Source organism: Acomys minous (genome assembly GCF_964271855.1).
Source record: "Acomys minous genome assembly, chromosome: 1".
NCBI classification, from domain to species: domain Eukaryota; kingdom Metazoa; phylum Chordata; class Mammalia; order Rodentia; family Muridae; genus Acomys; species Acomys minous.
In genome coordinates this window covers 621146-637273 of record NC_140483.1, presented here as the reverse complement: position 1 = coordinate 637273, position 16128 = coordinate 621146, and the positions used below count along the sequence as shown (strand labels likewise).

The following is a 16128-nucleotide window of genomic DNA, read 5'->3' as shown; positions in this document are numbered from 1 at the left end:
GTGTAAGAACACAAGCTTAATGCCAACTTTATGATGACAGAGGTCCTTAAAGATGAAATAAATCCCTTAAAGAAATCAAGGAAAGACAGACAAAAGATTACAGGAAATGAATAAATACATTAAAGAAAGTTAAGAAAGCCAAGAAAAAACAGTTGAAAAAAATGAATAAAACTGTTCAAAATCTGAAAATTGAAATAGAAGCAATAAAGAAAACACTGAGAGAATTCTGGAAATGAAAAATCTAGGTGAGTGAACAGGATCTAAGCATGACTAACAATATGAGAGATGGAAGAGAGAATCTCAGGCATTGAGGATACAATAGAAGAAATGGATCAAAGAAAATGTTAAATCTAAAACTTCCTGACACAAAATACTAAGATATCTTGGACACAATAAAAAGATCAAACCTAAGAATAATAAAGAATAACCCCAGCTCAAAGGCCCAGAAAATATGTTCAACAAAATCATAAAAGAAAAATTTCCTAACCTAAGGAAAGACATGCATACAAAGGTACAAAACGCTTATATAGAACACAAAATAGATTGGACTAAAAACAAACAAACAAACAAACAAAGTCCCCTTGCCACATAGTGGCCAAAACACTAAACATACAGAACAAATAAAGAATATTAAAGCCTGCAATGGAAAAAGGCCAAGTGGCATATAGAGGTAAACCTATTAGAATTACATCTGCTTTCTCAATGGAGACTCTGAAAGCCAGAAGGATCTGGAGAGATGTCTCACAAACTCTAAGATACCACAGATGCCAGCCCAGACTATACCCAGCAAAACTTTCAATCACCATAGATGGAGAAAACAAGATATTCCATGATAAAGTCAAATTTAAGCAATATTTACCCACAAGTCTAGCCATACAGAAGGTACTATGAGGAAAACTCCACTCCAAGGACATTAACTACAGCCATAAACATGGGGGGGGGGTAGGAAACACAGGAAATAAATATCACAACAGCAAAACTAAAGGAAGGAAGCACACACTACTAATATTGTTACTACTATTACCACCACCACCACCACCACCAACAACAACAACAACAAAATAACAGGAATTTAATAATCATTGGTCATTGATATCTCTCAGTATCAATGGACTCAATTCCCCAATAAAAAGACACAGACTAACAGAATGGATGTAAATCAGACTCCAACCTTCTGCTGCATAGAAGAAACATACCTCAGCATCAAAGATAGGCATTACCTCAGAGTAAAAAGTTAGAAAAAGATTTTCCAAGCAAATGGACCTCAAAATAACAGACCACCATGGATTAAAGGTGGATATCAACAACAATAGAAACAACAAGGCCTATAAACTCACAGAAAACTGAGCTTTCTTTTAATTCACTTTGCATTCCAAAAGAAGGAAAACAAATTTACAGATTTAACTTTTCCTTTATATTCTGTGTGTGTGCATGCATGCACATATACATATTTACATGTGTGAGGGAGTATGTATGTGATGTATGTGTTAGGATTCTTTCTCTATTGTTTTCTACCTTACTCCACAGACACGTGGTCATGAAAACCCAGAGCAAACTTATATGGCAGGTCTGACTAGTCAACTTGTCCCAGGGTCTCCACTGTCTCTACCTTCTGAGCACTGGAATTATGGGAAAGCCACTATGTCTACCTGACATTAAATGGGTGCTGGGAATCCAAACTTTGGTTCTCATACTTGCTGTCCAAGTACTTTAACCACTAAGCTACCTTCCCAAACTATTTTTGTTTTGTTTTGTTTGAGCCAGGGTATTATTCTGTCTTTCAAATAAGCCTCAAACTCATGGCTATCCTGTCTAAACCATCAAAATGTTAGATATAGGAGTAGGCCAGAGCTCCCTACTACAGGTTTTTGGAGAATGTGGCTATACTCACCGTTTTTTATATTTCATAATCATCCAACAAGAAACAAAGATGAATAAAACGAAGAAGATAATCCCAAAGATAATTCCTAAACAGGAAAGCAAAATAAATGAAAAACACAACACAAAGGTTTTAATCTCTGTCTTAACAGCTAATCCAATGGTCCTTTTACATATAACTTTACCCCAGGTTCTTCTCTACCCAGGTTTTAATCTAGAACATTAGCCCTATAACAACAGTACTGTAGCTATGACCAGAACATTCTGTAAGCTTCTTCCCAACAACAGCCCTTCATAGCAATGGTGCTGCTGGGTTCAACACACACAGCTTCCCAAGTCTTTAATGAGACAGGCTGCGATAGAAATCTCCTCGGTATCAAACTCTGTATAAATCAATTTGTGTTGGCTAACTGATCAACTTGAAACAGTTCAGAATCACTTGAGAAGAGAGTCTCGGTAAGGAATTATCTAGCTATGGTTGGCCTATGGATATGTCTGAGGGAGGTACCTTAATTACATTTATTAAGGTGACACTCTCTGCCCTATAAACACATACTGTGTAAGTGGCATCATTCTCAGACAAGGGATCAAGAACAACACAAGAATGGAGAATGGCTCTTCACTGTGGATGTGAGTGGCTGTTCCAAGTTCCTGCCACCTTGACTTCCCCACAATCATGGACTACACCCTAGAGTAGTAGCTAACACAAGAGCTCCTGGTTTGCTATTGTCATAGTATCTACTCACAGTGATAGAAACAAACGTGAAGACAGTATCCTTCTAACTCCAGATACAAGATTCACTCACATGATGCTCTTATGGCATTAACAGTACAAACTATCAGGATCTGGGTACAAAGTAAAGATGGAATTGCTTCTCTCACCATGTTACAATAAAGAGTTGCTGACAGTGAGGAACGATTACTCACTCAGGGGACTCATGAGCTCCCTCTGTGTGAATGAAGATGCCAATCTCATGGTACCCTACACCAGTGGTTCTCAGCTTCCCCAACGCTGTGACCCTTTAAACCAGTTCCTCACGCTGTGATGACCCCCAGCTATAAAATTATTTTTGTTGCTACTTTATAACTGTACTTTTGCTAGTTATGAATCATAGTGTAAATACCTACATTTTCCTGAGGTGACTCCTATGAAAGGGTCCGTCTACCTCCAGCAGGTCACGACCCACAGGTTGAAAACTGCTGCCTTAAACTTACACTAATTTTAATTGAACTTAAAAGATATTTTGACTTCTTTTTACATATCATTTATTCTAAGTAGGTACTTATGGAAAAGATATTAGAATTTCTCAGTAAACCCACCATAGGACTTACCAGCTATGAGAGCTCCATTTGAGCCTGAAAGAGAGAAAAAGCCAGAGAAATGTTACCAATACATAATGTGGTAGCACGCCAAAGTCTGCATGGGTCCAAGCTACATGGGGTACCAGCCCTGAGAAGGGAAGTGAACATGATCTCCTACCACTAAGCAGGAAGCCGTCTCCAATGACAACAGCTCACAAAGGAAAAATTAGTTTTTTCCAGTGGAGTTTCACTAGGTATACAAACTACATTCAAGGGCAGGCCCTGTGCCCAGGAATAGACAGGCGAACTCAAAATGAACCCAGTGGTGTTGGAGGAGGGTTTTCTTGTTTGGTTAGTTTGTTTAGTCTCACATTGAATAGTCTGGGCATTAAAAACAAAAACACTTCACTGGTCTTTTGCATTTATACATTATGGTTTCTGATTTTATGGGCTTTCTGCGTAGGTGTGCATCTGTATTCTTTTTGTTTGTTTTGTTCTATTCAGTTCCTTATGTCTATTTGTTTTTAAAGAAAAATAAAAAGAAGTTGTAGAGTTGGGTAGAGAGGTAGAGCGGATCTAGATAAGGGACAAGAAATCTTGATTAGAATAAACTGTATGGAAAAAAACCAATAACTTTATCTCCAATTAAAAAGAAAGGTTGGGTTTTGTGCCTGCTGATAAACACATGGTTTACAACTCAGCTACATCCCAAGCTCAAGTTGCCTGATAAATATACTACAAAATCTATACAACTTTAACTCTATATATCATGTATGTATTTAAAAATAAAAAAAGGTCCTAACCTATCTTGAAATGCTAACTGCATTATTTAATAACTTTTATGAAGTCTTCTTTGTTATATTAATAAGACAATTATTTTTATTTATAAAAACTTTTATTTCACTAATATCAATTTTAACTTATTTATATTTGCTGTTATTACTTCATATTTGTTTTGAATTAATATCTGTAGTGCTCTTTCCCTAGATGTCTGAACTTTCTTCCTGCCCCAGCCAGATCTTCAATACCCTAAAGGCTGTTAACCCATTAACTTTTGCCAAAGAAATGCACATAGTTTCATACTAAGGAAGTATCAAGTTTATAATTTAGAGATATTATTATTCATAATTATATTGAATACATTGAAAGAATTAGATGTAAAAATGAATCTTGAAAAATCTTAGTACATAACCAGTATTACGAATAAGAGCTTGAACAGGCAGGGAGGAAAAAGCCCAGCACTTAGGTATTGTTACTTGTTACTACAGCATTCTGTGGTACTGGGGATGGAATCCATGGCCTTGAACATGAGAGGCAAGTGATCTACTATGGAGTGACACCGGCCCCAAGAAGTTATTCTCTGTAATTCTGCTCGGCTATTCCTTGATGTGTGCAAGCCCCAACACCCTCCAGTTTCCAGCAGAGGCAACTCAGAGAAACATGATTTCCAAATTTCAGTGTGTTCACTATATTAAATGAAACTCCTTCAGCTACAATAGTCAGAGAAGTGGCCTACAGCTATCTGCAGTGTGGAAGGCACTTCTTGCAAACAGGTCGCAAAGGCCTACTGCACACACAATGTGCTCGCTTGGCTCTCAGGCCGTAAGGAAACCTCTATGATGCATGCGATGGTAGGATGACAGGAGAGATGGCAGGCTGGGAAGACAGAAAGGAGGGGGCCGCTTCCGTGCTGTGAGCCTTCTGGTGGTTTGTGTTTTATTGCCTACTAACTAGTGCTGAGGAAAAGAAGTCCCCCTATCATCTCCTCTTAAAATTTTAAGCAGGTACCTTGTTTGGACTGATTGGTTATGCAAGGCTAAAGAACACAAAGAACATTCCACTTTTACTAACGCTACTCACAAACTTAGCCCTTCATTAGATAAATAACCTAAGCGAGATACTTTTATACTTTGTAGACAAAGAAAAGAAATTTGTGAGGGAATGACAAGACAAACAGTTCACTAGACTTAGACAAATTCTGGGATTATCACTGAGAGATATATAGGTGGAAAATGAAAGTTGAAAAGATAATGTTTACCACAATGAATTGATTTACTCCAGCCCCGTTTCTTGGTCTTTAGTAACTAAGGTTATTTTCCTGCCTTTGTATGCAAAGGATATCCCTTCAGAAAATCTTTCAAAAGACTCCTGTAGTAAGACTTTCTCAAGTAATTTTACCAATATTCCAACTTGTCAAATCTTGAGAGTGCACACTGTCAGCACCCTCACCACTACACATCGTAACAGCCCATCACAGTGGATACCAGAGCAGACAGATAACTGGGAAGTCAGTAACCACCCTGGGGAGTGTTCCATTCCCGCCATCTTGTACTTACGAGATACACATTTGGCCAGAGGAGGAAACCAGCTGCCATCTGACTGGCACTGGCTATGAGAGCTGCCCTCTAAGGTATACCCGTGGTCACACTCCATGGTTACGTTAGCTCCATAGGAATACGGGTTTTTCATTACCAAGCTCCTCTGGATTCCACTCACATTCTGGGGGATGGTGCATGTCACTGCTGCAATTATTAAAAGCACAAGGAAATCAGTATTTTGTAGTTAATTGAAATTGCAATTACAGAAACATCTATAACCCTAAATTTTGCCCTCTACAAAATGGGGCATATTTTCAATAAAGAATTATTGTCAGCGCTGGAGAGAGGACTCAGTGTTTAAGAGCACTGTCTGCTCTTACAGAGAACCTTAGCTCAACTCCCAGCAACCATATGGTGGTTCACAACCATCTATAATATGATCTAATGCCTTCTTTTGGCATTCAGGTGTACATGCAGATAAAGCACGCATACATAAAATAAATAAACAAACATTAAAAAAAAGATTATCACCTCTGCAAACTTCTTATGCTTTAAATTTTTCTGACTTCCATTTCTTGTGTACAGTAAGGGAACATGGGACATTTGTGATTATCAACTATGTCACAGGAAATATTTAGAAAGGTAAGTTAGGATAAACACGTTTTAGCCCTGGGTCCATGTGGACCAAACCTTAAAAATATTTAGTAATTTCATGTTAACTCTCTAGGTATACAACAGATACTGGTATTTTTGCTCTAGAGTAAGTAAATGCTTCTAGCCTGTTTTTGTATATACAACAAAGAAATCAGTAACTTATTATTCTAATTTTGCATATCACCTTTCTATTTAATTTATTTTATTTTATTTGATTCACCCTTTATATTCCTTTCTTTTTCTTTCCAGGTATCAATACCTTCTTCAACTTAAAGTAAAGCCTCCTTTTCTGTTTTAATTGTTTCAATGTTTGCTTAAAGCATATTTCTCTCTAGAGAGGTCAGCAAGGTAAAGTGGCATTTCTGAGTCCATGGCGTTAAGAAACATAATTTTAGCAACATTTTAGGTGATTTTGTTAGTATGACAGATGGAAAGGCACTGGTATAAAGCATACTTTATTGGTTAGACAAAGTGAATTATACTAATGGTATATAAATAAATGATAGATAAATCTCCCAGAAAAGTAACTATATACTTTCAATTGATGACAGTTGGAAAATATGGAAAAAAATTTTCCACAAAGATGGTGACGGCTTTAAGTTCTATTAATTTCAATCAAAATAACTAATATGATGATAGTATTTGTGCCTGGGACATTTTTAGTTTTGGATCTTTAAATTTTTTGCTAAGAAGGAAATGAGATCTAACCTAAGATAGAGTTTAATAATTTTTGTTTTGTTTTGTGTTTTTCGAAACAGAGTTTTCCTGTATACCCTTGGCTGTCCTTGCTTTGTAGACTAGGCTGGCCTCGAACTCACAGCCTGCCTCTGCCTCCCTGAGTCCTGGGATTAAAGGCATGAGACACCGCACCTGGCTGCTGGAGTTATTCTAAACACCCAGGAGACAGTAGTCCTAAAGCACCTAGAAAGCTTTTTGGGGGGGTGGGGGGTAGGGGGTTGGGGGCTCTTTTCAGTTTATTGCATGAAGGAGTTACACTAGTCCAGGTTAAAAGCAGATTTACACTTGTGACAAGGGACAGAAGGGAAAGTCTACTCATTGCAAGGACATCCTCGCTTAAGCTTCAGAGCCTAACCCTGGCCATGCTTAGCCGGCTCAGTCGCTACCAGGACCTGTAGCTCAATTATTCTCCATATTTTGGATGCTCAGTTACAGCTCCATTGCTGGCAAATTTCTTAAATGACTTCACTCGTTTTTTGTTTTTTATCATAATCATCAGTGATCCCTTGGACAGTAGTAAGGGTCTTCTTGTAGTTTCTCTGTTGAATTCTTATATGGATACAACCCTCAGTGCCAGCAGGAAACAGGAAGCAGGTCACCACCCTTTCTTGCATCAGCAAAGGGGCCTTGAGGGGTCTTGAGGAGGAGGCAGCTGAGTCCTTTGTGGTGGCTCAGTGACTGGGGCTGGAAGCTACATTTTTAATGGACTTTGAAGTAGGTTGTTTGTTTGTTTTAAGCAACCATTCAATTGCCTACTTTATGCTGGAGATATTAAGAGTCTTGTTTACAAGACTGAGGACAGGTGACGCTTTGGTCACATGGACACTAAGTTTAAGGGAGCCCTGTCTAAGCACACAATATCATCTTTAGCAAAGTAAATGTTTCTTGGTGGCTCCGCACCAAACACACAATACTGCCATCAGACTACATTACTAACTGCAAAGATTTGTCTTATACCAGATCAGATGGTTTTAGAGTACGAGACCTTGTTTCAAAAACAAATCAGTTGACATATATTTACTGTCAGTCTTATGTGTCTCTGCTTAGGTTCAATTTTCTTGTGGATTGAATAATCCTATAAACTTTCAACATGAAACATACAAATCGAACCAGGCATGGTAGCACACACCTGTAATCCCAGCATTTGGGAGGCAGAGGCAAGCGAATCTCTGTGAGTTCGAGGCCAGCCTAGTCTACAAAGTGAGTCTAGGATAGCCAAGGCTACACAGAGAAATCTTATCTCAAAAAAATAAACAAACAACAACAACAACAACAAAAAAAACCCCAAACCAAGACAAAGAAAAAAAAAAAAGAAACAAAACAAAACAAAACCCAACCAAACATAAAATCAAACAAATATATATCTAGCAATGTATTTTAACAAGTCTTATTCGTAATGAACATTTTATAATCAACAGGAAAAGGGGATTTTAAAAATTGGCTTGCTTTGCTTTAGTAAATATAAATAAGATAAACTAGTAATAATCTATTTACAGATTTCTGGATCCTTAGTGATTTTTGTAAGCAGATGGTTTGGAAATAAAGGGTCTCCCATCATGTCAAAGACTGGCTTAGTACCCCCACTTCCTGTGTCATAAATACATATATTTACTACACATCACGATTTATTATGCTATTTATGTACTGTAATTTTTAAAGTATATTTATTTTCTTATTCACTATCTGTTTCCCAACTAGGAAACTAACTCCATGAAAATATGGATGACTCTGACTCTGACTCTTGGTTGCTCTTTCCACACGTAAAGTCATGACACAGGAAGCTTTGTCAGCAAATACCAAAGAATAGCATAGAGGCTTAACAAATAGATCAGTGGGGAAATAAAAGACCATGACACTTTAAAAGAGACCAGCCCCTGATGATAAAACTAATAACTACAATGCAGAGCTATAATTTGTATACTTTTATACCAGCTACATATACCCTACAAAACTCAACATTAACATACCATGTGTTGATAAGCCATACCACAAACACATGTTTCATAAGGCATCCTTTGAAATTCTTCCAGCAAATAATAGCTTAGTAAAGATGCCGACAACAAGTAATCCTATGAGGAAAGACACACTGGGAGGGAAATCAGGAGTGAAGTCTAGGCTGCATGGTAAGTTATTCTTTCTGCTCATGCTCCCATGCAGGAACAGTGCTGCTCCAAAGGCTTTTTGTTCCAGCTGAGACACCATGACTAGTGGATCCTAAAGCAGGGGATGCAAGGATCAGCTGGTAAACAAAGTCTTTCATCCCTCCTTTTGCCTTTCTCACTGACAGATGCTCAGCTTCCTCACATCAGCCTAAGGAGGATTTGGTTCTGGTATAGGCCTAGCTAAGTCTTATCTCATTTGGGATCTGAATTTAGTACCTGGCAGGAACTCAGAGGCCAGTTAAATCTAAATTTTGTTACTGCCAACAGGGTTAGGGCTGGTGTGCTCAACTGTCACACCAACTCCAGACCATCTGTGGCCCTGAGCAGACGCCCGAGGAGAGCAAGAGCCAGCACTCTCAGAGCCCTTCTCCTCCACAGCTGCCATTTCACTTGTTCTCATCTGCAGGTTAGAAGACGGGCACATATTTGGGACGATAACAGGCACTAGAAAGAACTGTGTGAGTGTTTGCCATCCTGGATGCCCGCCTACTGTTGGGTTCTATTACCCTGAAATCTGTAGTTGTTCTGGAATTTTAAAAAAATCATAAATGGTAGCTGCCTTAAAACTATTAAGATAACCGCTTTCTTTCCCAGTCTTGCTGCTTTTTACAGATCTGTAGAATCTGCTACCAACAACAATGGACTCATAAATACCTAATAACTAAACTCCACCAAACACACTGCCAGTGGCCATGTGATCCTGAACCAAACACACTGCCAGTGGCCACGTGATTCCTGAGAAGACGTATGACTGGACTGAATCTATGTATCCATATCCTGCAGTTTTACTACTGATTGGCTTTATGTGCCTGAAACAATCCGTTTCTACCTTTATTACTGCGTACATTTTTGTCTTATTTATCAAGAATCCTTTTATCTTCAATAACTATCCATTTAGTTCTAGCTCCAATAAAAAGTCCAAAAGTGTCTGTGTTTATACTTGACATTGAGTTCTACGCGTTCTCTTTGTATCCTGACACTAGTGTTACAAAGTCCCCGCTCTCATTTTGAAATGATCCTTCCAGAGTCTGCCTACTTGGGACCTTCTTTTTGTAATCACTCTCTAGCATTTCATCTCTGATCTCTATTCTGGGTCACACTCACCCTTCACCACAAACAAAGACACTTCGGCCCCAAACTGAAGATCAGAGGGGACAGTATATGTCCTTTAGGAAGATGGCCTGGGAAAGTGGAGAAAAAAACGGACTAAGCATGCCATGTTAGGGTCAAAGAGGGTGATTTAACAAACAGACGAGAATCTAGCCGTCTGCACATATGGAGGACGCAGCACTCTGGTCTTCCTACATTGTGCAGCACAGAGAAGCAGCCCCAGGAAATTCATAGGCAGGCTCACAATGGTAAATTACTTCTTTTCCAGGTGAAATGTCATTCTCTTTGTTAGGACTGTGCTTCCCACGTGGGATTCCTGGGTGTGACTGACATCCTATGAAAACAACAGGCCTGCAGGACATTGTAATTTGGAGACATGCTCTCCTAAGTCCAGGGAGTTGGAGAATCATATGTAAAGAGTGGCAAGTTTTGAATATGGAAGGTCCCCAACACATATGTGCTACAGACTTGGTCCCAGTGCAAGCACTACTGGGAAGTAGTGGTACCGTTTAGAGGTGGGCTGGTAGGTCATTAGGAGTGTACTATGGAAGGTGAGGGGTTGTGGTCTTTACCTCTTCCCTGTTACTTCTTCCACCATGAGGTGAACAGTTTGTAGTACCACACCCTCCCTACTGTCTCCATCACAAAGCAGTGGGGAGAACTGACCACAGACTGAAATCTACACATCCATAAACCGAATAAACTCTTTTCCTTATAAGTTGGGTTAATTTAGATGTTTATGTTTAATTATTTATTTATTTTTTTTGGTTTTCAAGACACGGTTTGTCTGTGTAACCTTGGCTGTCCTGGATTTCCCTTGTAGACCAGGCTGGCTTTGAACTCAAGAGGGCTCCCTGCCTCTGCCTCCCCAAGTGCTAGGATTACAGAAGTGCACCACCATGCCCAGCAGTTTAGATATTTATTACAGTAATGAAAAAGTTGACTAGCACAAATGTTCAAGTATAATAGAGGAGATAAAATGACATTCTAGCCTTTTCATTTTACTTATTCAATTGTTAAGAACAGGGAGGTAAAGTCTCAGCACACTCCTGAGTCCAGAGGGTCTGAAGCTCCTTACTACTGACTATCCAGATTAGTCACAGCACTAAAAGCCTCCCATGGAGTAATTATACAAATATGAGGGCCTAGTTAACATATTCTGCATCACCTGAGATTAGGGAATGCCTCTGACCTAGAAACTCACAGCAAGGTGCAGGGCTGCTCCAAATCCCATTCCCTTGAGCATCGCTTATACAACTGAGAGTGCTCTCCCCAGTGAGGAAAAAAGGGTATATTCCCATCTGGGTTAGAGTTACACATGTAAGATACCGCTTTTCCAGTAGGAAGTATCTCCAAAGCACTCCTGTGTCTCCCGTTAAAGACGGCTAGGGGGCTTGGCCAAAAGATTTCTGGAAAGAAGGTGAAAGCTCTAATATTTTGAGTTTTCACCACAGATATTCTGTAATCTGTTTGTGCAGCTTAAATGCTAAGGAGATAACAGTGGTTACTAGGATGGACAGTATGACATGAGATCTCAACAGTTACTGCAAAAGTCTAAGAAATATTTCTATGTTCCAGATAGTTGTGTTTTCTGAATAACAGAAATTTGATCTTTGACTATATACTCAAATCTTTAAAGAAGACTACCCATTCAGAAGAATAACTCATTTACTAAATATATTTATTGACCACTTACTTGATTATAAGTGTTACTCGAATTAGCCTTTTACCAGTGACAAGAAGAAACGGGGAAGAGTACTGACAGATCTTTATCCTCAAAGGAGCTTACGCTCTTAGGACATATTTCTAAAGTGCATTTCATGTATATGAAACACCTTAAAGGAATGAGATCTTTCCTTAGCGACTCACTGACGTCAGTCTCATTATCACAGCAGTTACACAATGAGCAGAAGAAAACGGAGGCCTTGTCAGAGAGCCCCAGTGCACTGTGGGGGACGGCCATCGGCCACACCGCTTCCACAGACAGCTTCCTGAAGAGCAAGGATTTTTATATATGGTGTGTTCTTAGAGAGCTTTACTATGAAAAGCACCATAAGACGCTCATGTAAATTTCTAGCTACTAAAGATGTTCGTAAGATCAACTGTTTTATTTATTCATTTTTAAAGCTTGAGGACAATGTTTTAGACTTTGAAAAAGAAAAAAATCCAGAGCATGCAAGCTGTATCAGCAGCTGCCTACAGTGGAAGGGAAAGGAAAAAAGAGGGAAACTGAGCAACAACAACAAAATGGAGGTCAGCCACGGACAGACACATAGTCTCAGGGAGAAAAGGAAATTGCAGACAGAGTCTAAAATGTTAGGAAAGCATGCTTAGGAAAAGATATAGAAGTAAGAAAAGAAAAAGCCAAGCTTTTCTAAGTAATTCAAATAAACACACAACTTATGAAGTATATGTCTACGGCCTGTAAGAGACTTAAATTTTATTGTTAAAAATAAAAAACACTGGTACTGCCGAGACAGCTCTGAGGTTATAAGCACTGGCTGTTCATTCAGAGGATCTGGGTTCAAACCAGAACTCTTACGGTGTCTTCCCATTTGTGACTCTAGTCCCAGCACCTCTGACAACCTCTTCTGGCCTCTATGTCCAAAGGTATGCACATGGCACACTGACATACATGTGGGCAAAACACCCATACACATTAAACAAAAACACAAATGAATAAATAAATTTAAAAGGTACTGTCCAATCTTTGGAAATTTTTAATAAAACAAGTAAGAGAAGTAATGATTTTTCATATGAGATTTTCTTTTTAATCCTGTTTCTCAATATTTCAGCATATTTTGTAGGCTTATGTTGAGACTTTAAGAATCTTACCTTGCCTATTCAGTCTGATGTGTTCACCTAATTTTCCCTTGTTCTCATATTCCTCTGCTCTATTACCTAGTCTCTGATCTATTATCTGTACAGTATCTAATTAATTTGGTTCTTGTTTGTCTCCCTAATTAACTTGAAATAATATGGAGACAAGAAAATTAGCTCACTATTGCAATTCCAGTGCAGATGAAAATAAGGCAGATAATCTAAGTGAATGTTTGCTCTATACACGTATATTATCAAATAAATAAGAATTGGTGATTGCATATTGATGGCAAAACAGAAAAACACAAGTTAACAAGAAAAAGGAAAGGCAAAGAAACTCATCCAAATCTTTCCTAAGCTAGGAAAAACTACATAGGAAGAATCACACTAAACACAGAAGGCAGAACGGTGGAAGCCGATCAAAGAGGTTCAAAAGCAAAACTTTATCAAAGTAATCAACTTCTATCAATAACTCAGACTACAGTATAGAAGAAATACTAGGAGGAAGGGCATGGGATGAAGCACAGGAAGTCAGAGCGAGCGCCATCACTCTATATACTCACGTTCACACACAGGAACACTGCTATTCCAAGTGCTTTCCGTCCCAGTAAGAGTACAATGACTAGCAGAATTGCCTTTTAATTGAAACCTAAGGAAGAAAATGGCAGTGGACTGTAAAATATCTCAGCCAGGGTAATACTCAACTCCCAGGTGTAGCCAAAAGAGCATCTGAAGGTTTTAAGGATATGAAACCAAGCGGTGGAAGAGGTGTGCAGATGCCAAGCCACCCAGCTACCACAGCTTCTAGCAGCTTCTAGCAAAACAGAACTGCAAGGTAGAGGGACTTGTCATACAACAGTCCCAGCTTAAACTGAGGAACGTAGTCAGGGCAGAGCTAGACCCTGGACCCTGACTCAGAGACAATGGTCATGCTCATGGGCATATCTGCAAACCCAGTCCGCCAAGGCAACACCTTGCAAATTCTAGCCCTGGGGAAGCAGAGTTAACTGGCAGGAAGGAGACTGTTCTGTGTCTCAGTATCCGTGACTGCTGCCTAGGAAGTTCACGTCAGCATACTGAGCTCCTGAGGAGTAAGTTATGCCTCTTTGGGCGAGGCAGAGAAGCAGGTGACTTAGGAACTGTAGGTCTACGGCCTATAAGAAGACTTGAAATGTACCGGGAGGTTTTTGTTACTTGTTTCTTGTTTTGTTTGTTTGTCTGTTTTTCCTTTTAGAGCACTGAGACCGGAAAGAAAACGGAAAGAGGATAAAGCCAACTTTTAGAAGATTCTCAAAGGATGTCAAACCCTTATGCCCTCTTAAACCTTATTTGATCCTGGTATTTGGTGCCTACAAAAAATTCTGTGAAGCCCTGGAGAGCAGGCTCTTTGTTGTCCGTAATTGGTAGTTTCATGAAGGCATGTCTGCCTCTATGAATTTTTATGACCTCACCTAAAATATTAATATCAGCCACCATGATCCCATTTTAGAGCTCATAGCCAATTACTGATCAAATGATACATAACAGCGTTTTAAGGATAAATATACAATTCACAGACCCAAAGAAGTAACAAGGAAGACCCAAGAGAAGATGTTTAATCTAACTCAGAAGGGGAAATAGAACAGACAGTGGGTGTGGTTGGAGAGAGCAAACAAGGTAGGAAGGGGACACAGAGAGACAGGGATGGAGATCAGACCTGGGGAGAGCAGGCACAGTAGGAGAGAGGACCTACAGAGAGAACAGAAAATGTGGGCTGGAGACGTAAGACAGAACAGGCTTCTGGAAGGATATCAGGGTGACTCTAGCTGAGACTCCTAGTAGCAAGGGTCACAGAGACTGAAGAGGGCACCCCCTAACTAGACAGGACTCCTAGTGCTGGGAGGGAAACACTAACCAACCCATAAAAACTTCGACCCAAAATTTGCCCTGCTACAAGATGTGCAGGGATAAAGACAGAGAGGAGACTGAGGGACTGTCCACCCAGTGTCCAGGCCAACCTGAGACCCACCCGATGGGAGAGAGCCAACCCCTGACACTGCTAATGATGCTCTGCTATGCTTGCAGACAGGAGCCTAGCACAGCTCTCCTCTGAGAGCTACACCAGCAGTAGATCCAAACAGATGCGGGAACTCATAGCCAAACATCCTCTTATGGAAAAGCAATGGGGAAGGCTATCTCTGACATGGACTCAGGTGCCTAACTTTTGATCACTTAACCCTAGTGGGGCTACCTCACCAAGCCACAGGGGAAGAGGATGTGCTCAGTCCTAATACGACGTGATGAGCTGGGGTAGATGGGTAAGGGGACTCCCCTTTTCCGAAGAGTAGTGGAGGGAGCTATGATCGGGATGTAAAGTGAATAAATAAATAAATAATTTAAAAATGTTTCACTTTATTTTTTACTTCTCTTATTGCTTCTATTATTGAGGGTTTAATTTTTCTGAAAACATTGCTAAATATATTTTTATTTATATAAATGCTGCAATAATTTTTCTCAAAATTACTAGTGTTATTTCTATTTAAAAATTTTTTTTTCTTTTAGTGCATTACCTATATACTTAAAATTAGTAGGTATGTTTGGTTTTTTAATCTGTCATTTCATACATTGCCTCAGTTTTTCCTTCATATCTCCTTTTATCAATCCTACCAGCCATCAGTCTTCTTATACACAATATCAGAAACTGTGTCTTCCCCCATGCCAACTTCCCATAGGACACGTTCAGACTTAGTTCTAAGTCCAGCCGATCAGGCCTGCTCGCACTTACCCTTTATTACAAACAAAGGACACTTTGGCCCCAAGTTGAAGATTTAGCGGAAACAGCACACGCCCATTAGGAAGCTGGTCCAGGAAAGCACCACAGGGTTTCACTGGAGGAAAAGAGCCAAACACAAATAGTAGCAGTGTGTGGAGAATAAAAACACGAGCCATATTTGTCAAGCTAGATGACAGCCTCAGGACTTGCACATGTCCCGGGGACACAGGACTCTGCAGTCCAGAGAAACAGCTCTATGGAGCATGTGGCCTGGCTTACAGCCATAGAGCGGTTTCCACTTGGGAGAAAACTGGTCTTTTCTTGGGACTATATTCCTAGTATTGGGTTTGGGGGCAGCTGACATACTGAGGAAGAAAAGAGCATTTCATGGCAT

General features: G+C 39.6%; 1 protein-coding gene across 3 annotated transcripts in view; it reads right to left on the bottom strand.

The window, feature by feature from the left end:
• CR1L (complement C3b/C4b receptor 1 like) overlaps nucleotides 1-16128 on the bottom strand; it is a 50462-nt gene that overhangs the window by 7743 nt on the left and 26591 nt on the right. For all 3 annotated transcript variants that reach the window (XR_014781479.1, XM_084794278.1, XM_084794279.1), the window contains exons 6-10: nucleotides 15747-15849; nucleotides 13546-13631; nucleotides 5517-5702; nucleotides 3211-3234; nucleotides 1892-1967 (exon numbers count right to left, since the gene is read on the bottom strand). Coding sequence is in view for 2 of the 3 variants with exons in the window: in XM_084794278.1 (XP_084650404.1) it covers nucleotides 1892-1967; nucleotides 3211-3234; nucleotides 5517-5702; nucleotides 13546-13631; nucleotides 15747-15849 (475 nt within the window). In the remaining variant the exon portion in view is untranslated. The remainder of the gene's footprint in view (nucleotides 1-1891; nucleotides 1968-3210; nucleotides 3235-5516; nucleotides 5703-13545; nucleotides 13632-15746; nucleotides 15850-16128) is intronic.